At 42.2% G+C, this 25528-nt stretch overlaps 1 protein-coding gene across 1 annotated transcript; it reads right to left on the bottom strand.

Annotated features, from left to right (window-relative positions):
- LOC135468487 (uncharacterized) lies at positions 1–22248 on the bottom strand. Its single transcript, XM_064746770.1, has 13 exons — positions 22056–22248; positions 20962–21187; positions 20264–20371; positions 19496–19597; positions 18468–18595; positions 17500–17632; positions 13597–13773; positions 13126–13322; positions 8863–8992; positions 4427–4720; positions 3707–3823; positions 3326–3483; positions 1–209 (listed from the first exon to the last, which is right to left on the bottom strand). Exons 1-13 carry the CDS (start codon positions 22175–22177, stop codon positions 71–73), a joined length of 2031 nt encoding a protein of 676 aa, XP_064602840.1. The 5' UTR covers positions 22178–22248; the 3' UTR covers positions 1–70.
- Between the last annotated feature and the right edge of the window lie 3280 nt (positions 22249–25528).

Here is a 25528-nt window from a genome sequence, read left to right as displayed (position 1 = left end):
AATTACATACAAAAGAGTTTATTAAAAAGTACAGAAACAAAACCGACGATTCTAGCAAAATCATATTTTGTCATCTTTGTTTAAAAGGCATAGTCATAGGTAATAAGTCTTTAGCTGGAAATCCATGTAATATCAGCAGCAAAATTAAGATTGCCAAGAATGGTCCACACAACAACCACTGGAGATCCTGTAGAGAGACTCTGTGAAACCTAGCAACAAACACAATCACCCAATGAACAAGTGCTTTGTAATAGAATCTATCATGTAACTGAAAAAAAACAAGATAAAGGCTTTCTCCACTTCATAAGTTCCCAACTTGGAAATGGAAACATATCAATGCAAATCTTGAGCATGGTACATAAAAAAACTGAAATATGTACTTTCTGTACTTTTTGATTTATTTGATTGATTTATTTGATTGGTGTTTTACGCCCTACTCAAGAATATTTCACTTATACGACGGCGGTCAGCATTATGGTGGGTGGAAACCGGGCAGAGCCCGGGGGAAACCCACAACCATCCGCAGGTTGCTGGCAGACCTTCCCACTTACGGCCGGAGAGGAAGCCAGTTTGAGCTGGACTTGAACTCACAGCGACCACATTGGCGAGAGACTCCTGGGTCATTACTCTGCCCTACCGCGCTAACCAAATGAGCCACGGAGGCCCCCTGTACTTTCTGAGATACCACCCCTAACATGTAGTTTAACTCTGATGCTAATAAGTCAGGAGTTCAAAAATTTATGGTGTTTAATCTGTATACACCTAATGAACGATGGAATATCCTTCTCGTGATATTGTGCTCGACGTGTGTACAAACCTTAATCGTCGTATTGTGCTTAACTAAGTGCAAACCTTAATCGTGGTATTGTACTCGGCGTGTGTACAAACAAACCCTAATCGTGGTATTGTGCTAAGTGCAAACCTTAATCATGGTATTGTACTCCGCGTGTGTACAAACCCTAATCGTGGTATCGTGCTAAGTGCAAACCTTAAACATGGTATTGTGCTCGGCGTGTATGCAAACCTTAATCGTGGTATTGTGCTAAGTGCAAACCTTAATCGTGGTATTGTACTCGACGTGTGTGCAAACCTTAATCGTGGTATTGTACTCAGCGTGTGTACAAACCCTAATCGTGGTATCGTGCTAAGTGCAAACCTTAATCATGGTATTGTGCTCGGCGTGTGTGCAAACCTTAATCGTGGTATTGTGCTAAGTGCAAACCTTAATCGTGGTATTGTACTCGATGTGTGTGCAAACCTTAATCGTGGTATTGTACTCGGCGTGTGTACAAACCCTAATCGTGGTATCATGCTAAGTGCAAACCTTAATCGTGGTATTGTGCTCGGCGTGTGTGCAAACCTTAATCGTGGTATTGTGCTCGACGTGTGTGCAAACCTTAATCGTGGTATTGTACTCGGCGTGTGTACAAACCTTAATCCTGGTATTGTGTTCGGCGTGTGTACAAACCTTAATCGTGGTATTGTGGTCAACGTGAACAAACCTTAATCGTGGTGATGTACTCAGCGTGTGTGCAAACCTTAATCGTGGAACTGTACTCGGCGTGTGTACAAACCTTAATCCTGGTATTGTGGTCGACGTGAACAAACCTTAATCGTGGAATTGTACTCGACGTGTGTACAAACCTTAATCGTGGTATTGTGGCCAACCTGAACAAACCTTAATCGTGGCATTGTACTCGGCGTGTGTGCAAACCTTAATCGTGGAACTGTACTCGGCGTGTGTACAAACCTTAATCCTGGTATTGTGGTCGACGTGAACAAACCTTAATCGTGGAATTGTACTCGACGTGTGTACAAACCTTAATCGTGGTATTGTGGCCAACCTGAACAAACCTTAATCGTGGCATTGTGGTATTGTACTCGGCGTGTGTGCAAACCTTAATCGTGGTATTGTACTCGGCGTGTGTGCAAACCTTAATCATGGTATTGTACTCGGCGTGTGTGCAAACCTTAATCGTGGTATTGTACTCGGCGTGTGTGCAAACCTTAATCGTGGAACTGTACTCGGCGTGTGTACAAACCTTAATCGTGGTATTGTGGCCAACCTGAACAAACCTTAATCATGGCATTGTGGTATTGTACTCAGCGTGTGTGCAAACCTTAATCGTGGTATTGTACTCGGCGTGTGTGCAAACCTTAATCGTGGTATTGTACTCGGCGTGTGTGCAAACCTTAATCATGGCATTGTACTCCGCGTGTGTGCAAACCTTAATCATGGCATTGTACTCGGCGTGTGTGCAAACCTTAATCGTGGTATTGTACTCGACGTGTGTGCAAACCTTAATCGTGGCATTGTACTCGGCGTGTGTGCAAACCTTAATCATGGCATTGTACTCGGCGTGTGTGCAAACCTTAATCGTGGTATTGTACTCGGCGTGTGTGCAAACCTTAATCGTGGAACTGTACTCGGCGTGTGTGCAAACCTTAATCGTGGTATTGTGGTCCACGTGAACAAACCTTAATCTTGGAATTGTACTCGATGTGTGTACAAACCTTAATCGTGGTATTGTGGCCAACCTGAACAAACCTTAATCATGGCAATCGTGGTACTGTACTCGGCGTGTGTGCAAACCTTAATCGTGGTATTGTACTCGACGTGTGTGCAAACCTTAATCGTGGTATTGTACTCGGCGTGTGTGCAAACCTTAATCATGGCATTGTACTCGGCGTGTGTGCAAACCTTAATCATGGCATTGTACTCGGCGTGTGTGCAAACCTTAATCGTGGTATTGTACTCGACGTGTGTGCAAACCTTAATCGTGGCATTGTACTCGGCGTGTGTGCAAACCTTAATCATGGCATTGTACTCGGCGTGTGTGCAAACCTTAATCGTGGTATTGTACTCGGCGTGTGTGCAAACCTTAATCGTGGAACTGTACTCGGCGTGTGTGCAAACCTTAATCGTGGTATTGTGGTCCACGTGAACAAACCTTAATCTTGGAATTGTACTCGATGTGTGTACAAACCTTAATCGTGGTATTGTGGCCAACCTGAACAAACCTTAATCATGGCAATCGTGGTACTGTACTCGGCGTGTGTGCAAACCTTAATCGTGGTATTGTACTCGACGTGTGTGCAAACCTTAATCGTGGTATTGTACTCGGCGTGTGTGCAAACCTTAATCATGGTATTGTACTTGACGTGTGTACAAACCTTAATCTCAATACCCACAATACTCCTGATACCTCCCATAACATTTTGTTTAGCATTGCTTTCTCTGTTATTGGACCCCAATGCCGACGCTCCGACATAAGATAGAAATGAACTGAGCATTTATCTGCATCATCTGCAAAGGTGTCTTTACCTGACTGACATGGAATCCTGGTAGACTTGGCCATGATGATTCGTCAAAACCACAGTCACATGACCATGACTAGGAGTCAACCAGGACTGCACAGTGATGAAATACTCTCCAGGATGTGAGTGAGATGCCTGAGCCAACAGATGGCGTCCAAAGTAAACCTGCAAACAAGTAGGTCTGAAAAAGTACTATGCTGATGCCATTAACGAAGACCATAAAATATATAAGGGTGAAACGTTACCATGTACAAAAAGAATACAAACAAACTTAATCGACAATCATTTTCAAAGTACAAGAAGGTACTCAAGTTAAAATGGTACTTACATGCATTATACTTTATCACTTTATTTGAAAAGTAAGTCTATGACAAACGGATTTGCCTACCTTGATGTGGAACTCTCCTGTGCTTTTAGGAATTCCAGTGATCTTGTAGCTCAGATAGAAGCTGGTACTGGATACATCTGTGATTCCTGGTAAATGATTTGTGATTACAATTCCTGTCTGGAACAAAGGTGCGAAGCAATAAAATGGTAAAGGAGTGAAAGGGACATCTGAACAAGGGACATATATTCATTAGTCACAGGCCAATGATATCCTGTGTTCAAACCCAGCTGTCGCTTGTTCTGATAACATTTTATGTCAGCAGGTGTGTCAGTGGATTTCTGACCATAATTTTACAGGTGTGATTTATTCATGAGCATTGAGTTCAATAAAATAAATAAACATGCATGTACACTAAAATTTCACATTTATTTTCAAGTGGTCAATTGCAGACACCATACTGTACACACAAGACATACACTGTAACCTGAGGGAGATGCATAGCTTGGCACTATACTGTACACACAACATATAACCTCAAGGAGATATATGACCTGGCACTATACTGTACACACGAGATATAACCTGATGGAGATACATGTATAGAGCTTGGCACTACACTGCATTAAAGCTGGAAGATGTCTGAATCGGACAGTCTTCCAAATTCTTCTCGACATTCATGAAGTCTGACTTACACATTACATTCAGCAGCTAACACTTTTAACATGTACATGTAAAAGTAGGCTAAACATTTACCTAATTCTAATCCTTTAAACACATTACCTTGTTTTGTCCATAATAAAAGTCATTGTAAGTTTTGAGGTCAGCAGGGACAGAGTGCACTTTATCCTCCACACTCCCACCATTGTCACTCAGACTTTGCACATGCCCATAACCAACACCAAAGCACAACAATGTCCCATCCTTGGTGGCGATCAGTAACTCAAGGCCTTCTGATTGGCTGATCAGGTCATGTGACAAGACCTGGACCAATGAGGTTTCACCAATTGGAATATGTTTTCTGCAGTGATGATCACTGGACACCAGGTGTATGCTGCCATCATCTGTGAGGATAATCTGGGAGAAGACAGGAAGACAAAATGCTGAAAGTCTCATATCAGTGATAAACAGTGTAGATATACAAGTATACAGCAATAAATTTCTACAACTTACATGTACATGTACCTACATGGATGTATATGTAGACATTTACAGCCGTTACATGTACCTACTGCATGTACACCATTACACTCTATCATAATTTATCACTTAATAAACATATCCTAAGGGAACCAATTAACACAGTAATCTCTCATCAGTGCATTCAAAGAACAATGGAAATAAAGCAAACATCTAATCAATTATTTTAAACTGCTTTACAAGCTGGTTACAATATAACTACTGTCATTAACTGTGACAGTAAAGCTCAGAGTAAAAGAGAACATAGAGAAGACAGAGTGTTACTATCTGCTCACCATATCTACACAGTGAGAAGTGAGTTTGGACAGTCTGTTGATGAGGACATTAGCTGTAACAGTAAACCCCAGAGTAACAGAGAACATAGAGAGGACAGAGTGTTACTATATGCTCACTGTATCTACACAGTGAGAAGTGAGTTTGGACAGTCTGCTGATGAGGACATTGGCTGTAACAGTAAACCCCAGAGTAACAGAGAACACAGAGAGGTCAGTGTGTTTCTCTCTGCTCACCATATCTACAGAGCATGGACTGAGTTTGGGCAGTCTGTTAATGAGGACATTGGCTGTGACAGGAAACCCCAGACTAACAGAGAACATAGAGAGGACAGAGTGTTACTATCTGCTCACCATATCTACACAGTGGGAAGTGAGTTTGGACAGTCTGTTGATGAGGACATTAGCTGTGACAGTAAACCCCAGAGTAACAGAGAACATAGAGAGGACAGAGTGTTACTATATGCTCACTGTATCTACACAGTGAGACGTGAGTTTGGACAGTCTGCTGATGAGGACATTGGCTGTGACAGTAAACTCCTGAGTAACAGAGAACACAGAGAGGACAGAGTGTTACTATCTGCTCACCATATCTACATAGTGAGAAGTGAGTTTGGACGGTCTGTTGATGAGAACATTGGCTGTGACAGTAAACCCCAGAGTAACAGAGAACATAGAGAGGACAGAGTGTTACTATCTGCTCACCATATCTACAGAGCATGGACTGAGTTTGGACAGTCTGTTGATGAGGACATTAGCTGTGACAGTAAACTCCTGAGTAACAGAGAACACAGAGAGGACAGAGTGTTACTATCTGCTCACCATATCTACATAGTGAGAAGTGAGTTTGGACGGTCTGTTGATGAGAACATTGGCTGTGACAGTAAACCCCAGAGTAACAGAGAACATAGAGAGGACAGAGTGTTACTATCTGCTCACCATATCTACACAGTGAGAAGTGAGTTTGGACAGTCTGTTGATGAGGACATTAGCTGTGACAGTAAACCCCAGAGTAACAGAGAAAATATAGAGGACAGAGTGTTACTATCTGCTCACCATATCTACACAGTGAGAAGTGAGTTTGGACAGTCTGTTGATGAGAATATTGGCTCTGACAGTAAACCCCAGAGTAACAGAGAACATAGAGAGGACAGAGTGTTACTATATGCTCACCATATCTACACAGTGAGGAGTGAGTTTGGACAGTCTGTTGATGAGGGCATTGGCTGTGACAGGAAACCCCAGAGTAACAGAGAACATAGAGAGGACAGAGTGTTACTATCTGCTCACCATATCTACACAGTGAGAAGTGAGTTTGGACAGTCTGTTGATGAGGACATTAGCTGTGACAGTAAACTCCAGAGTAACAGAGAACATAGAGAGGACAGAGTGTTACTATATGCTCACTGTATCTACACAGTGAGAAGTGAGTTTGGACAGTCTGCTGATGAGGACATTGGCTGTAACAGTAAACCCCAGAGTAACAGAGAACACAGAGAGGTCAGTGTGTTTCTCTCTGCTCACCATATCTACAGAGCATGGACTGAGTTTGGACAGTCTGTTAATGAGGACATTGGCTGTGACAGGAAACCCCAGACTAACAGAGAACATAGAGAGGACAGAGTGTTACTATCTGCTCACCATATCTACAGAGTGAGGAGTGAGTTTGGACAGTCTGTTGATGAGGGCATTGGCTGTGACAGGAAACCCCAGAGTAACAGAGAACACAGAGAGGACAGAGTGTTACTATCTGCTCACCATATCTACATAGTGAGAAGTGAGTTTGGACGGTCTGTTGATGAGAACATTGGCTGTGACAGTAAACCCCAGAGTAACAGAGAACATAGAGAGGACAGAGTGTTACTATCTGCTCACCATATCTACACAGTGAGAAGTGAGTTTGGACAGTCTGTTGATGAGGACATTAGCTGTGACAGTAAACCCCAGAGTAACAGAGAAAATATAGAGGACAGAGTGTTACTATCTGCTCACCATATCTACACAGTGAGAAGTGAGTTTGGACAGTCTGTTGATGAGAATATTGGCTCTGACAGTAAACCCCAGAGTAACAGAGAACATAGAGAGGACAGAGTGTTACTATATGCTCACCATATCTACACAGTGAGGAGTGAGTTTGGACAGTCTGTTGATGAGGGCATTGGCTGTGACAGGAAACCCCAGAGTAACAGAGAACATAGAGAGGACAGAGTGTTACTATCTGCTCACCATATCTACACAGTGAGAAGTGAGTTTGGACAGTCTGTTGATGAGGACATTAGCTGTGACAGTAAACCCCAGAGTAACAGAGAACATATAGAGGACAGAGTGTTACTATATGCTCACTGTATCTACACAGTGAGAAGTGAGTTTGGACAGTCTGCTGATGAGGACATTGGCTGTAACAGTAAACCCCAGAGTAACAGAGAACACAGAGAGGTCAGTGTGTTTCTCTCTGCTCACCATATCTACAGAGCATGGACTGAGTTTGGACAGTCTGTTGATGAGGACATTAGCTGTGACAGTAAACCCCAGAGTAACAGAGAAAATATAGAGGACAGAGTGTTACTATCTGCTCACCATATCTACACAGTGAGGAGTGAGTTTGGACAGTCTGTTGATGAGGACATTAGCTGTGACAGTAAACTCCTGAGTAACAGAGAACACAGAGAGGACAGAGTGTTACTATCTGCTCACCATATCTACATAGTGAGAAGTGAGTTTGGACGGTCTGTTGATGAGAACATTGGCTGTGACAGTAAACCCCAGAGTAACAGAGAACATAGAGAGGACAGAGTGTTACTATCTGCTCACCATATCTACACAGTGAGAAGTGAGTTTGGACAGTCTGTTGATGAGGACATTAGCTCTGACAGTAAACCCCAGAGTAACAGAGAAAATATAGAGGACAGAGTGTTACTATCTGCTCACCATATCTACACAGTGAGAAGTGAGTTTGGACAGTCTGTTGATGAGAATATTGGCTCTGACAGTAAACCCCAGAGTAACAGAGAACATAGAGAGGACAGAGTGTTACTATATGCTCACCATATCTACACAGTGAGGAGTGAGTTTGGACAGTCTGTTGATGAGGGCATTGGCTGTGACAGGAAACCCCAGAGTAACAGAGAACATAGAGAGGAAAGAGTGTTACTATCTGCTCACCATATCTACACAGTGAGAAGTGAGTTTGGACAGTCTGTTAATGAGGACATTGGCTGTGACAGTAAACCCCAGACTAACAGAGAACACAGAGAGGACAGTGCGCCACTGTCTGCTCACCATATCTACACAGTGAGAAGTGAGTTTGGATAGTCTGTTGATGAGAACATTGGCTGTGATAGTAAATTCCAGAGTAACAGAGAACATAGAGAGGACAGAGTGTTAATATATGCTCACCATATCTACAGAGTGAGGAGTGAGTTTGGACAGTCTGTTGATGAGGGCATTGGCTGTGACAGGAAACCCCAGAGTAACAGAGAACATAGAGAGGACAGAGTGTTACTATCTGCTCACCATATCTACACAGTGAGAAGTGAGTTTGGACAGTCTGTTGATGAGAACATTGGCTCTGACAGTAAACCCCAGAGTAACAGAGAACATAGAGAGGACAGAGTGTTACTATCTGCTCACCATATCTACACAGTGAGAAGTGAGTTTGGACAGTCTGTTGATGAGAACATTGGCTGTGACAGTAAACCCCAGAGTAACAGAGAACATAGAGAGGACAGAGTGTTACTATATGCTCACCATATCTACAGAGTGAGGAGTGAGTTTGGACAGTCTGCTGATGAGGACATTGGCTGTGACAGGAAACCCCAGGGTTACAGGCCAACCAGAGAGTTCGCTCCCTGAATCACCAGAAAGCACATGGATAGATCTGAAACAAAGTACAAAATTATCACATGTACATATTTGTCATGTTTAGTGAAAATTTGTTACTTCAGTTTTAAAAAATTGTTACACTTCCAAAACCAGCTACATAGCATATTTAACACAGTGTACTAGGTAGAGCCCTGTGCTACACTGTACACAAACTCCATATGTGTGTATCCATGTGTCACAAGTGCAATATCTGCATATGTAACCAGTTCATGAAACTCCATATGTACAGAGGTATACAGGTAGTATTGTAACCAGTTCATGAAACTCCATATGTACAGAGGTATGCAAGTAGTATTGCAACCAGTTCATGAAACTCCATATGTACATGGTATGCAGGTAGTATTGTAACCAGTTCATGAAACTCCATATGTACATGGTATGCAGGTAGTATTGTAACCAGTCCATGAAACTCCATATGTACATGGTATGCAGGTAGTATTGCAACCAGTTCATGAAACTCCATATGTACATGGTATGCAGGTAGTATTGTAACCAGTTCATGAAACTCCATATGTACATGGTATGCAGGTAGTATTGCAACCAGTTCATGAAACTCCATATGTACAGAGGTATGCAGGTAGTATTGTAACCAGTTCATGAAACTCCATATGTACATGGTATGCAGGTAGTATTGTAACCAGTTCATGAAACTCCATATGTACAGAGGTATGCAGGTAGTATTGTAACCAGTTCATGAAACTCCATATGTACAGAGGTATGCAGGTAGTATTGTAACCAGTTCATGAAACTCCATATGTACAGAGGTATGCAGGTAGTATTGTAACCAGTCCATGAAACTCTATATGTACATGGTATGCAGGTAGTATTGTAACCAGTTCATGAAACTCCATATGTACATGGTATGCAGGTAGTATTGCAACCAGTTCATGAAACTCCATATGTACATGGTATGCAGGTAGTATTGTAACCAGTTCATGAAACTCCATATGTACAGAGGTATGCAGGTAGTATTGTAACCAGTTCATGAAACTCCATATGTACATGGTATGCAGGTAGTATTGTAACCAGTTCATGAAACTCCATATGTACAGAGGTATGCAGGTAGTATTGTAACCAGTTCATGAAACTCCATATGTACAGAGGTATGCAGGTAGTATTGTAACCAGTTCATGACACTCCATACGTACATGGTATGCAGGTAGTATTGCAACCAGTATTGTAACCAGTTCATGAAACTCCATATGTACATGGTATGCAGGTAGTATTGCAACCAGTTCATGAAACTCCATATGTACAGAGGTATGCAGGTAGTATTGTAACCAGTTCATGAAACTCCATATGTACATGGTATGCAGGTAGTATTGTAACCAGTTCATGAAACTCCATATGTACAGAGGTATGCAGGTAGTATTGTAACCAGTTCATGAAACTCCATATGTACAGAGGTATGCAGGTAGTATTGTAACCAGTTCGTGAAACTCCATATGTACAGAGGTATGCAGGTAGTATTGTAACCAGTTCATGAAACTCCATATGTACAGAGGTATGCAGGTAGTATTGTAACCAGTTCATGAAACTCCATACATACATAGGTATGCAGGTAGTATTGTAACCAGTTCATGAAACTCCATATGTACAGAGGTATGCAGGTAGTATTGTAACCAGTTCATGAAACTCCATATGTACAGAGGTATGCAGGTAGTATTGTAACCAGTTCATGAAACTCCATATGTACAGAGGTATGCAGGTAGTATTGTAACCAGTTCGTGAAACTCCATATGTACATGGTATGCAGGTAGTATTGTAACCAGTTCATGAAACTCCATATGTACAGAGGTATGCAGGTAGTATTGTAACCAGTTCATGAAACTCCATATGTACAGAGGTATGCAGGTATGTATTGTAACCAGTCCATGAAACTCCATATGTAGAGAGGTATGCAGGTAGTATTGTAACCAGTTCATGAAACTCCATATGTACAGAGGTTTGCAGGTAGTATTGTAACCAGTTCATGAAACTCCATATGTACAGAGGTATGCAGGTAGTATTGTAACCAGTTCATGAAACTCCATATGTATAGAGGTATGCAGGTAGTATTGTAACCAGTTCATGAAACTCCATATGTACAGAGGTATGCAGGTAGTATTGTAACCAGTTCATGAAACTCCATATGTACAGAGGTATGCAGGTAGTATTGTAACCAGTTCATGAAAAGTAAAAGTAATGACAAGCATGCTTCACATTTACGTAGTACTGCCATACATATAGCAATACCAGGATGGTCAGATCAACTACAGCAAGTCATAACATGTTCATATCCACTAAAACTGTTCTTGTCAACTATACCTCTATCTGTCCTCTTAGACGCTATCCCTCTCCATCATAACTCTGTCCCTGTCCACCATAACTGTGTCCTTGTCCATCATAACTCTGTCCCTGTCCACCATAACTGTGTCCTTGTCCATCATAACTGTGTCCTTGTCCATCATAACTCTGTCCCTGTCCACCATAACTGTGTCCTTGTCCATCATAACTCTGTCCCTGTCCATCATAACTCGGTCCCTATCCACCACAACTCTGTCCCTGTCCACCATAACTCTGTCTTTGTCCATCATAACTCTGTCCCTGTCCACCATAACTGTGTCCCTGTCCGCCATAACTGTGTCCTTGTCCATCATAACTCTGTCCCTGTCCACCATAACTCTGTCCCTGTCCACCATAACTCTGTCTCTGTCCACCATAACTCTGTCTTTGTCCATCATAACTCTGTCCCTGTCCACCAAAACTCTGTCCCTGTCCACCATAACTCTGTCCATGTCCACCATAACTGTGTCCTTGTCCATCATAACTCTGTCCCTGTCCACCATAACTGTGTCCCTGTCCACCATAACTCTGTCCCTGTCCATCATAACTCTGTCCCTGTCCACCATAACTGTGTCCCTGTCCACCATAACTGTGTCCCTGTCCACCATAACTCTGTCCCTGTCCATCATAACTGTGTCTCTGTCAACCATAACTGTGTCCCTGTCCATCATAACTCTGTCCCTGTCCACCATAACTCTGTCCATGTCCACCATAACTCTGTCTTTGTCCATCATAACTCTGTCCCTGTCCACCATAACTCTGTCCCTGTCCACCATAACTCTGTCTTTGTCCATCATAACTCTGTCCCTGTCCACCATAACTCTGTCCCTGTCCACCATAACTGTGTCCCTGTCCATCATAACTGTGTCCATGTCCACCATAACTCTGTCCCTGTCTACCATAACTCTGTCCCTGTCCACCATAACTCTGTCCCTGTCCACCATAACTGTGTCCTTGTCCACCATAACTCTGTCCCTGTCCATCATAACTCTGTCTCTGTCCACAATAACTCTGTCTTTGTCCATCATAACTCTGTCCCTATCCACCATAACTCTGTCCATGTCCACCATAACTCTGTCTCAGTCCACCATAACTGTGTCCTTGTCCATCATAACTCTGTCCCTGTCCATCATAACTCTGTCCCTGTCCATCATAACTCTGTCTCTGTCCACAATAACTCTGTCTTTGTCCATCATAACTCTGTCCCTGTTCACCATAACTCTGTCCCTGTCCACCATAACTGTGTCCCTGTCCACCATAGCTGAGTCCTTGTCCATCATAACTCTGTCCCTGTCCATCATAACTCTGTCCCTGTCCCTATAACTCTGTCACTGTCCACCATAACTGTGTCCCTGTCCACCATAACTGTGTCCCTGTCCATCATAACTGTGTCCTTGTCCATCATAACTCTGTCCCTATCCACCATAACTCTGTCTCTGTCCACCATAACTCTGTCTTTGTCCACCATAACTCTGTCCCTGTCCATCACAGCTCTCTCCATGCCCACCACAACTCTGTCCTTGTTCATCATAACTCTGTCCCTGTCAATCATAACTCTGTCCCTGTCAATCATAACTGTCTCCCTGCCCACCACAACTCTGTTTGTCCACCATATCTGTCCCCGTCCACCACTGGGACAGAGCTGTGCATTATAACTCTGTCCATGTCCATCATAACTCTGTCCATGTCCATCATAACTCTGTCCATGTCCACAACAGCTCTGTCCCTATCCATCATAACTCTGTCCACATCCACCAAAACTCTGCCCCTGTCCACCACAACTCTGTCCACAATAAATCTTACCCTTCCTGTGTTGTAATGACAATGTCTACTTTCCCATCCCCATTTATGTCAGACAGCCTCATCCCGGAGATGACTGGACCGGACACCTCCGCCTCCCAGACCAGCTGCCCTTCTCTGTTGTGACAAGCCACATTACCGCTGGGATCAACGGTAACAAGCTGTAACCTGCCATCTCCCAGCAGCTCTGCAACAACCACCTACAGGGGACACAGGACTACACAATACAGGTGCATGTCCATAGTGCACAGACTTTACATATGTAATTCACACCACCTTATATATTTATATTCATGAAAAGATAGTTTTAGTAAAACAAGATTTACACAGACACCTCCAAAAATAACAATAAACAATACAAATTGTTCAAGATTCACGGTACATGTTATATATTGTTGAAAAATAACATAATCAAGCCCCACAGTTTTAACTCAAAACACACTGTCTATAGAGGCTGCACAACCCATCCCATACCTGAGACGTAAGACTGTTTGTGGAGACTGGAAAGCCCTTCCTGTGAGCCCCTGAGGACTCCACCACGTGGAGGTTACCTGCCCCTGTCCCAACCACAATCTCTAATGGCCCTCCTTCACTGTCCAGGTCAATCACTGTGGGTGTGGCCAGCAGGTAACCAGGGAAAACTGCCGATGCCTGGAGGAGGTACATATTTATTTACTTGTTTTTGGTAAATAAGGTAAATCTTCTCCAATAACAAAGTCAAATACATGTATATTATAATTATTAAAATAATATTAACATAATCATTATAAAAATTCAATCCTCACACAAAAAAATATATGCAGAAAAAATTCATTTCTTCTTTTCAGAAGAGTTAGAAATTACCTCAGCACACTTTTGTGCAATTATACCCATTAAGTATGTGCCCAATCTGTAAACCGAATAAACTGAGACTGACAAATAATGTAACCGATTCAGTTCATAAGACCACTTTCACAAAGCTTCGTAAATCCATTCTGCAAAACTTTTCTGGAAAATCAAAAAAAAAATACGAAAAAAAAGGTATGAGAAATACTGTACGAGGTTACCACTGACCACAGCACTGACCAATGACTCACCCGACTGAGGTCCAGATGAACAGTATGTACCACCTGCAGACTGGTCTGATTAACACTGACCACAGCACTTACCAATGACTCACCTGACTGAGGTCCAGATGAACAGTATGTACCACCTGCAGACTGGTCAGATTAACACTGACCACAGCACTGATCAATGACTCACCTGACTGAGGTCCAGATGAACAGTATGTACCACCTGAGGACTGGTCAGATTACCCATGACTACAGCACTGATCAATGACTCACCTGAGTGAGGTCCAGATGAACAGTATGTAATACCTGCGGACAGGTCAGATTAACCACATAACTGATCAATGACTCACCTCAGTGAGATCCAGATGAACATTGTGTAACACCTGCTGACTGGTCAGATTAACATTTACTACAGCACTGACCAATGACTCACCCGACTGAGGTCCAGATGAACAGTATGTACCACCTGCAGACTGGTCAGATTAACACTGACCACAGCACTCACCAATGACTCACCTGACTGAGGTCCAGATGAACAGTATGTAACATCTGCAGACTGGTCAGATTAACACTGACCACAGCACTGATCAATGACTCACCTGACTGAGGTCCAGATGAACAGTATGTACCACCTGAGGACTGGTCAGATTACCCATGACTACAGCACTGATCAATGACTCACCTGAGTGAGGTCCAGATGAACAGTATGTAATACCTGCGGACAGGTCAGATTAACCACATAACTGATCAATGACTCACCTCAGTGAGATCCAGATGAACATTGTGTAACACCTGCTGACTGGTCAGATTAACATTTACTACAGCACTGACCAATGACTCACCCGACTGAGGTCCAGATGAACAGTATGTACCACCTGCAGACTGGTCAGATTAACACTGACCACAGCACTCACCAATGACTCACCTGACTGAGGTCCAGATGAACAGTATGTACCACCTGCAGACTGGTCAGATTAACACTGACCACAGCACTGATCAATGACTCACCTGACTGAGGTCCAGACGAACAGTATGTAACACCTGCAGACTGGTCAGATTAACACTGACCCCAGCACTGATCAATGACTCACCTGACTGAGGTCCAGATGAACAGTATTACCACCTGCAGACTAGTCAGATTAACACTTACCACAGCACTCACCAATGACTCACCTGACTGAGGCCCAGATGAACAGTATGTACCACCTGCAGAGTGGTCAGATTAACACTGACCACAGCACTGACCAATGACTCACTTGAGTGAGGTCCAGATGAACAGTATGTAACACCTGCTGACTGGTCAGATTAACAATGACCACATAACTGATCAATGACTCACCTGAGTGAGGTCCAGATTCACATTATGTAACACCTGCTGACTGTTCAGATTAACACTTACCACAGCACTGATCAATGACTCACCTGACTGAGGTCCAGATGAACAGTATGTAACACCTGCACACTGGTCAGATTAACACTGACCACAGCACTCACCAATGACTCAACTGACTGGGGTCCAGATGAACAGTATGTACCACCTGCAGAGTGGTCAGATTAACACTGACCACAGCACTTACCAATGACTCACTTGAGTGAGGTCCAGATGAACAGTATGTAACACCTGCAGACTGGTCAGATTACCCATGACTACAGCACTGATCAATGACTCACCTCAGTGAGGTTCAGATGAACAGTGTGTAACACCTGCAGACTGGTCACATTAACACTTACCACAGCACTGACCAATGATTCCCCTGAGTTAGGTCAAGATGAACAGTATGTAACACCTGCAGACTGGTCAGATTACCCATGACTACAGCACTGATCAATGACTCACCTCAGTGAGGTTCAGATGAACAGTGTGTAACACCTGCAGACTGGTCACATTAACACTTACCACAGCACTGACCAATGATTCCCCTGAGTTAGGTCCAGATGAACAGTATGTAACACCTGCAGACTGGTCAGATTACCCATGACTACAGCACTGATCAATGACTCACCTGAGTGAAGTTCAGATGAACAGTGTGTAACACCTGCAAACTGGTCACATTAACACTTACCACAGCACTGACCAATGATTCCCCTGAGTTAGGTCCAGATGAACAGTATGTAACACCTGCAGACTGGTCAGATTACCCATGACTACAGCACTGACCAATGATTCCCCTGAGTTAGGTCCAGATGAACAGTATGTAACACCTGCAGACTGGTCAGATTAACACTGACCACATAACTGATCAATGATTCAACAGAGTGACGTCTAGATTAACAGTATGTAACACCTGCAGAGTGGTCAGATTACCCATGACTACAGCACTGATCAATGACTCACCTCAGTAAGGTCCAGATGAACAGTGTGTAACACCTGCAGACTGGTCACATTAACACTGACCACATAACTGATCAATGACTCACCTGAGTGATGTCTTGATTAACAGTATGTAACACCTGCTGACTGTTCAGATTAACACTTACCACAGCACTGATCAATGACTCACCTCAGTGAGGTCCAGATGAACAGTGTGTAACACCTGCTGATGGTTCAGATTAACATTTACTACGGCACTGACCAATGACTCACCTGAGTGAGGTTCAGATGAACAGTGTGTAACATCTGCAGACTGGTCACATTAACACTTACCACAGCACTGACCAATGATTCCCCTGAGTTAGGTCCAGATGAACAGTTTGTAACACCTGCAGACTGGTCAGATTACCCATGACTACAGCACTGATCAATGACTCACCTCAGTGAGGTTCAGATGAACAGTGTGTAACACCTGCAGACTGGTCACATTAACACTTACCACAGCACTGACCAATGATTCCCCTGAGTTAGGTCAAGATGAACAGTATGTAACACCTGCAGAGTGGTCAGATTACCCATGACTACAGCACTGATCAATGACTCACCTGAGTGAGGTTCAGATGAACAGTGTGTAACACCTGCAGACTGGTCAGATTACCCATGACTACAGCACTGATCAATGACTCATCTCAGTGAGGTTCAGATGAACAGTGTGTAACACCTGCAGACTGGTCACATTAACACTTACCACAGCACTGATCAATGATTCCCCTGAGTTAGGTCAAGATAAACAGTATGTAACACCTGTAGACTGGTCAGATTACCCATGACTACAGCACTGATCAATGACTCACCTCAGTGAGATCCAGATGAAAAGTGTGTAACACCTGCTGACGGTTCAGATTAACATTTACTACAGCACTGACCAATGATTCCCCTGAGTGAGGTCCATATTCACAGTACGTAACACCTGCAGACTGGTCACATTAACCACATAACTGATCAATGACTCACCTGAGTTAGGTCCAGATGAACAGTATGTAACACCTGCAAACTGGTCAGATTAACATTGACCACAGCACTGACCAGATATTTGTCCACATCTTCCTCACTGACATTGAATAAGGTGTGTAATTTCTCCAATAGCCTGTCAAGTGTAAGGCCAAGAACAGGTACATTACAGGTAAAATAGTCCCTGTGACACCACATAAAATAAGCAATCAAGACGGTTTACAAACAATGCAGAGATCTCAGAAATCATCATACATATTGCTGGAGGAAGAGAAGTACACCTAGAGTGTGGTATGTGTACAGGTACCTGACAAAAACCCCGACCTCTATAGAATCAATCACCACTAAACCACCAAGAGCTGGGTTCAAGTGTGTTTTATTGGTGGAGTCATCCAATATGATTTTAATAATACGTGTAAAACAACAATCAAATAAATAAGTATGACCTACATATGACTTAAAGATGTGAAATGTATTACATAATATTTTGCATAAGCCGACACTAAAGTGGATAAAATACTGTACAGCATTAATCTTTGAGATTTAAAGTATGCATCTTAGCAAAACACAATGTCATCTTTGTGATGACCTGGGCTCAATTTGAGACCATAATTTTTTTTTTGAAGTCTTAAACATGACATTAAGACTTATTATTAAAGCAGTAAATGCACATGTTAATGACTTCTTTCAAATGTATTACACAAAGAACTGACAATTACATGCATATGCAAGCTTATTGCAAACAACATAATACAAGGACATAAGTAAATGACTTTACAAAATACTACTACACAGAAATCCTTTTTTCTGTACACACTACATGATGTAAGATACACAGTGTAAAGTTAACAAAGAAAAGCTTACAGGTACATGTAGCAGTACACACAAACAAATGTGCAGGAAGATATAAACGCTGGTAGAGTTGTGTTTGTTATCCATGGATGAGGTCTGTGATGATGTAAACCTCATACCTGTAATCGTGGCTATCATAGTAGTAGGACACAGGTACGACCAGCTCTTCCACAATCCCATCATGGTTGACATCTGCCAGGGCAGGCGTGGCCAACACGTGAGGGTCAACACTGATGTACACGGGGTCCTGTTCATGATAAAATAAAATGACAGCCTAACACTGTACATGGCTCGGCACCATCCTAAGCATACATGTAATGGAACAGTGAGTATAAGTTTGATTCGGGTAACATACATTCAAACCCATCATATCTTGACTACTGTGTCTTTTTTTACCTGTGCAAGACAAGTATACAGTACCTGTGTTTGGGGTTAGATCATCCATGAACAGACATGTGAGATAAGGCCACTACCTCAGTGAACTGTTATTACCTGTAACAGTGTTGGTATACATACAGGTAGGTGTACAGTACCTGTGTTTGAGGTGGATCATCCAGGATAAAGTCATGAACAGATGTGTGAGATATTGTCACTACCTGAGTGAACTGTTATTACCTGTACCAGTGTTGGTATACATACAGGTAGGTGTACAGTACCTGTGTTTGAGGTGGATCATCCAGGATAAAGTCATGAACAGATGTGTGAGATATGGTCACTACCTGAGTGAACTGTTATTACCTGTACCAGTGTTGGTATACATACAGGTACGTGTACAGTACCTGTGTTTGGGGTTAGATCATCCAAGATAAAGTCATGAACAGATGTGTGATATGGTCACTACCTCAGTGAACTGTTATTACCTGTACCAGTGTTGGAATACATACAGGTAGGTGTACAGTACCTGTGTTTGAGGTGGATCATCCAGGATAAAGTCATGAACAGATGTGTGAGATATGGTCACTACCTGAGTGAACTGTTATTACCTGTACCAGTGTTGGTATACATACAGGTACGTGTACAGTACCTGTGTTTGAGGTGGATCATCCAGGATAAAGTCATGAACAGTTGTGTGAGATATGGTCACTACCTCAGTGAACTGTTATTACCTGTACCAGTGTTGGTATACATACAGGTACGTGTACAGTACCTGTGTTTGGGATGGATCATCCAGGATAAAGTCATGAACAGACGTGTGAGATATGGTCACTACCTGAGTGAACCAATCACGACGCACATGTACAGCAGGAATCTGTGCAAAACAAAACACTAGAATCAATAGACTGTTAACTATACTCATAGCTTATGTCACAGTGTGATAGGACAGAACTAAGGACAACTCTGTGCAACTGGGGGCTTATGTCACACACGACAGCACTCATCAACAACTGGGAAAAACTAACAGAACAAGTTATCACACTCATAAGGGCACTGCCCCAAGTCTACACACTATTCGATTGGCTAAATGATGCTGTTGTAACTGCATTGCCAGAGCACTTATGTCACTTGAGTGCATGAGGAGCTAATCAGGACTAGGCTGAGCTGATCCCTAAAAGCAGGACATGATCTACTATCAGGAAATGATAATATCACGTCATGTTCCTAGTAGCGAGTGATCAGTCGCTGAGAGAGGCCAACTGGCTCCAGGAACTGATTACAACTAGTTCTGACTCAATGCAACGGTGACATACATTTGATAACTCAAAATCTACAGCATACGCATAAGCATAAATAAAGATGAGCTCAACCCTCCTTTACATGCTTCACAGTTTGTCAGTGGTAAGATTTCCTGTTTAGCTTAACACAATATATCCCATGCTAGAATAAGTTTTGAGGTGGATCTTCACTTCATAGGGAAGTATTATCAAAGAAATGATATCACATAGGCCAAACGTTTTAAACCTAGAATAAAACTTACAGTAAAGGTGTAATCTTGTAACAATTGTCCATTTTTGGCATAAAACAACAACTCTCCAGCTGAGGTGGTGAGCAGTATGTCCAGCATTCCATCACCATCAATGTCAAACTATAAAGATAAAGGTAAAACTGTGGAAAACAGTGAATATATACCTATATATCTCTGACATACATGCAATGAATGCTTGAGTACAGCCTTGAACAACAACCAATCAAATAAATAATGAATGCTCCCCAGAACAGATAATGACAGCTCCCTCAAACCTCAAGATAGATGCACACCCATGCCACTGATAACAGCTTTTTAGTCATTGTGTGTGAACTTATTCTGCGCACATAATGAAAGTCCCCTCCTCACCAAATCCCATCCTTTGAGTTGAGTTTCACCATTTTCTTTCAATTGGCAACCATAAATAGTCACAGATAGCTGTGATATTTTGCCCAAATTATACAATTTCTTAAAGTCCTTCATGTTACAAAAACAACCCATTGTGGTTATCCTGGTCGCAGGCTTGTTTGTTCAGATGAATCTCCAGTGCTGCCTCACTGGAATGCCATGCTGAAGACAATGCATGACACCTCACCCTGTCACAGTAAGCTGACACAAGGACAAACAGGGCTAGGCCTACACCATAATGTTCAGTATACAAAGTCTTTCAGCCTCTGCAGTAAGGTAATTCTGTTTTGGTAAAGCTGTACCTGTAAAGGACTGGAATGGAAACATCTGTCTGTGAACTGAACCGGCCAATATCCATCTCTCAGCTGTTTCCCTGTCTCTCCATCAACGACAGTCAGTGCCTCTGTGAAGGAAGCAGCAACAATATCCACACGTCCATCTGCATCAACATCTGTGATGAGAGGCGTAGCTGCAAAGGGACTATGACCCACTTCATGGCTCCATAACTGGTGCAGATCATAATGACACCTACTCAACAATAATAATTATATTCATGTACATTTTCCTGGCCATTAGCTCTGGCTGAATCCCAGGTAAAGGCCATTTTAAAGGATGGACCACAAACAGCCCATAAAGCTTAGGTACTAATAAGAGTATATAGCATGGCTTGGGTGTAACTTCCAGATACATGAAGTGTTATACTTCTTCTTTGAAATTACTTAATATAGACCTAAACAGTTAACTTAAATAAAGTATACAATATATGGTACGTCATCATGGTATGATTACCTTAAAAAAAGGTAGTCGGCGATTGCTTTGACGTTGGATTTGGTAAAAGTTTGTCCAGCCAAAGACTCAATGACCCCAAACCAATCCCTGACCAAACAAAAATTTTGCGAAACCTAATGTCAGAGCAATTGCATACTAAATATCCAGTCGCAGTTGCACCCTTAATTACTCAAATGCTTCCCTGCCATGACTGTTAGCTAAGTGAATTCTACTGCCAGTCATTACTGGAACCAGAAAGGTGCTGCAGTCCGTGGTAAATTGTTCATTTATTTATTTATTTGATTGGTGTTTTACGCCTTACTCAAGAATGTTTCACTTATACGACGGCAGCCAGCAGTATGGTGGGTGGAAACCGGGCAGAGCCCGGAGGAAACGCACGACCATGCATCCACAGGTTGCTTGCAGACCTTCCCACATACGGAAATCGTTCATACCACTGTCACGAAATCTCTCCGCTTATCCAACCTCCTTTAGTTCCACTACAATGTGCCTTTCATCGGAAAGCTCAAGTTTGCCATCAGATATACAAGTATTATGTGCTGATCTTCAAAAACACGAAGGACTGGCATGTGGTATGTTTGATGTGTTATGTTGTTGTTGCTCTCACCGTCTCGATGCCGCTTCCTCGGCCTCCTGTACAGAGGCTATGTGATCTTTGTGTCTATCATAACCTATAGCCAGAGTAATCAGCTGACAAATTACAATAAGCCACACGCTGGATACAGGCATCGAGTACACAACACCTACATGAACATTCAGGCTGATTTTTTCATTTTTCCACGCACCGCTGCTAGGTGTCACATGATGCCATCTGTAAACAACTTTGAAGGGAGACAACTCCAGCATGCACTTGTAGACGATTCGATCCGTGGCCGCTATTTTCAGCCAGAACTGCTAACTTTTCAAGAACTTGAAGGCGATTTCCATTTCCATACTGTTTCCATACTGAATTTAATAAGAAGTATTCATTTGTCAAGGCAGCCTTTAAATCTATCACGCAAACGTACACAACCTAAACAAGCAAACTGTCCTCATGAAAAATGAGTGCTGTTCCCATACTTAACGATAAAGGTGGTAACTCTTACAGATGTAAACAGTTTTATGATATGCTCTTCCATAAGTCATGTGATGCATGATGTGGTTGTCAGCAAAATTATGACAAAGATGTATGGCCTTGCGTGAGGAATGTTTTATACAAAGCACCTGTGGATAAAAAGATCATGCAATTACAATTTAAGATTATCGATATTCATACAATTTTACTAAGCAATCTTCAGGTCTATTTACACAACTAAAAGTGAAAAACAGTGAACTGTGTACACTGATACACTTCACCACGATTTATTTCATTGCACCTATAACACTACATTTTGGATGCGTACTGAACATTTAATCTCTAACTTAATTAATTATATTAATTTGAACTCTGCTGCGTGATATTAGGCCTATATAGGCAATGCCGAATCTATAGCTGTTAACTTGCAAAGTATATTGTCTATCGCCGTAGAGTTGTAAACTCTGTCCCTATACTTAGTATATTTCTTAAAGAACTGGAAGGATCTGTTAACATAGCTCTGAAATGTTTGAGACTAACCAACAAGAGTTTTGATATACTGACACATCAGCTAATAGTCTATATATGGTACATGCAACTTTTGCTATGACTTGCAAAGATTTTGCAAATCGAGGGCTCAGTCGAAAAAGACAATAATTTTTGTTTGGTGGTTATTTGGGGCCACCTCTTGGTATATATCGTCTTCGCATAATAATGTTTTATAAACGAGTATCTAACACATGTTTAATAAATATATTTGTGCTAGAATTTGGTCGTTTCAGCAAGCAAATGTGTTGAACCTGAATTATAGTCATATGTATGTTTGTAATGTATTCATAAATATGCATGTCATAGATATAAACAACAAATTTGGATTTAAATTTATTAGACATGCATTACATCCTTATCTAGGACATTATAATGCCAAGACGATATATACCAAAATGTGGTACTAAATACCCACCATACAAAAAAAATTTCATATATTCGTTTTCCCTGAATGCAAAAATCTCAAAAATATTATTAAAAAACACAATTTTTCATCTGAGATTCTCTTTTAAACATGCATGTTATCCCCTGTTATGTTTTCGTTTTGAACACAGGATAGAGCTAACTGAACTTCAATATGCTGTAAAACTTCGATATTGCTACTTGTTTACAGGTGTAAACAATATGAGGGCGCACTCATTGTTTTACAGCTATATAACTACAATCCTCACGCATTCTTTGTCCTCGTATAACATGTTTTTCGTACTTGTGTATATTACTGTGCCTACTAATATTATTTGAAGTTTTTATCAACAAAATTAACTGGCATCCTGAGGCCTACACCGCTCTGCACACTGAGGCTCACACCATTCTGCACACTGAGGCCTACACCATTCTGCACACTGAGGCCTGCACCGCTCTGCACACTGAAGCCTACACTGCTCTGCACACTGAGGTCTGCACCATTCTGCACACTGAGGCCCATAACGCTCTGCACACTGAGGCCCACACCGCTCTGCACACTGAGGCCTGCACCGCTCTGCACACTGAAGCCTACACCACTCTGCATACTGAGGCCTACACCGCTCTGCACACTGAGGTCTGCACCATTCTGCACACTGAGGCCCACACCGCTCTGCACACTGAGGCCCACACCGCTCTGCACACTGAAGCCTACACCGCTCTACACACTGAGGTCTGCACCATTCTGCACACTGCGGTCCACACCGCTCTGCACACTGAGGCCCACACCGCTGTGCACAATGAGGCCTGTTAGCTCGAAATTAAATTCGGTCTCAAGATATGGCTCGTATTTACTGTTACTCGGGGACAACATCTTACCCAAAATTAAAAGTTAGCCCAGGCCTGCTTAAACTGTATTTAACATCTAGAACGTGGAGAGTTTTCCGAATGGGCAAATTTGATCATGTTCAGTCCTATATAGAGGTATATAGAGCCTACATACATTTTTATCGGTACATTATTTACCCTTTCGGTCAAAATAATATCAATAAAGCAATGAGAAAAAGGTAATCTTGACAACATTATATACAATTAAATAAATATGAATTGAGAAAAGGTGGGATATTCAGTTGTGTATGTATCTAAATGTTTTGAACTCCATACCGCTACTCAAGACCATTTCGATATCCTCTTACTGTAAGGCAATAGCAATACGGCCATACGAACGTCATTGTCTGCTTATTTGCAAACTAGGCCGCTGGAGCAGTGACATCGTGGGCTAGTATTGAACCCACACCTTGCGTATTTGGAATAGAATGTAAGGCAAGCACCTCTTATTACTTACGATGTTCCTGGTCAGTGAGTGGGGCCGAGAGAATGGGGCTTACTTGAGGTCTATTGCGCCTTCTACCAAGATGCCATGCATGAAGTTTTAACGGTACAGTCCTGTTTGAGATGAAGAAGTAATAAGAGGGCACTGTGAGAGTAACATATTTATAGTTCATTCCGGTGCCCTTCATGAGGGTCGGGTAGTATTTAACCCGTGCAAAAGTAACCGTAGAAACGTCACGCATCCTAAATGACACATGAAATCATGGCGTTTATATAATGACATCGACATGGTTTGAAACTGGCTTAACATGCGCTGCGTCTCATTTCCCACATGCATAGTGAAGAAAGTAGTGTTTATCCGCTGTTGGTCTAATCAGTTGATGCTTGAAGGCTGTCTTTGATGGATTGACTTGATTGCTCTTCACTCAGTCATTTGTCAGCCGTAGGACTGCTTTCAGTCGTCCCTTGTCTAGTGCTTCTAAGCCAGGAATCAGTGGCTTTTCTCTTTGTTGCTTTCTTTTTGTTAGGCCTAACCTATAGGATTGAACCTTGGGCCACTAGTTCCTTATAAACCGATTATGGTCGGTCTACTTAGGGCTACTTTCCGTTTCCTGAATTATTCTCTGGAACTTTCAGAAATTACAAAAATACAACTCGAACAAATTATTTCTTTATTAATTCGGTTTCATATATTTCCTGCCCCACTTCTCCTCACGCTGGCTATCCCACATGTCTTCACACTG

Source organism: Liolophura sinensis, chromosome 6 (assembly GCF_032854445.1).
Source record: "Liolophura sinensis isolate JHLJ2023 chromosome 6, CUHK_Ljap_v2, whole genome shotgun sequence".
NCBI lineage: Eukaryota > Metazoa > Mollusca > Polyplacophora > Chitonida > Chitonidae > Liolophura > Liolophura sinensis.
This window is presented reverse-complemented; position numbering and strand designations above follow the sequence as displayed.

Bases quoted from the DNA above. Each gene is read 5' to 3' on its own strand.
- LOC135468487 (XM_064746770.1), bottom strand. From the start codon at position 22,177: ATGCCTGTATCCAGCGTGTGGCTTATTGTAATTTGTCAGCTGATTACT. The intron at 8,993-13,125 runs GTAAGATTTATT...ACTTTGTTTCAG, and splicing joins GTCATTACAACACAGGAAGG to ATCTATCCATGTGCTTTCTG. The intron at 3,824-4,426 runs GTAATGTGTTTA...CCTTTGTTCCAG, and splicing joins TTTATTATGGACAAAACAAG to ACAGGAATTGTAATCACAAA.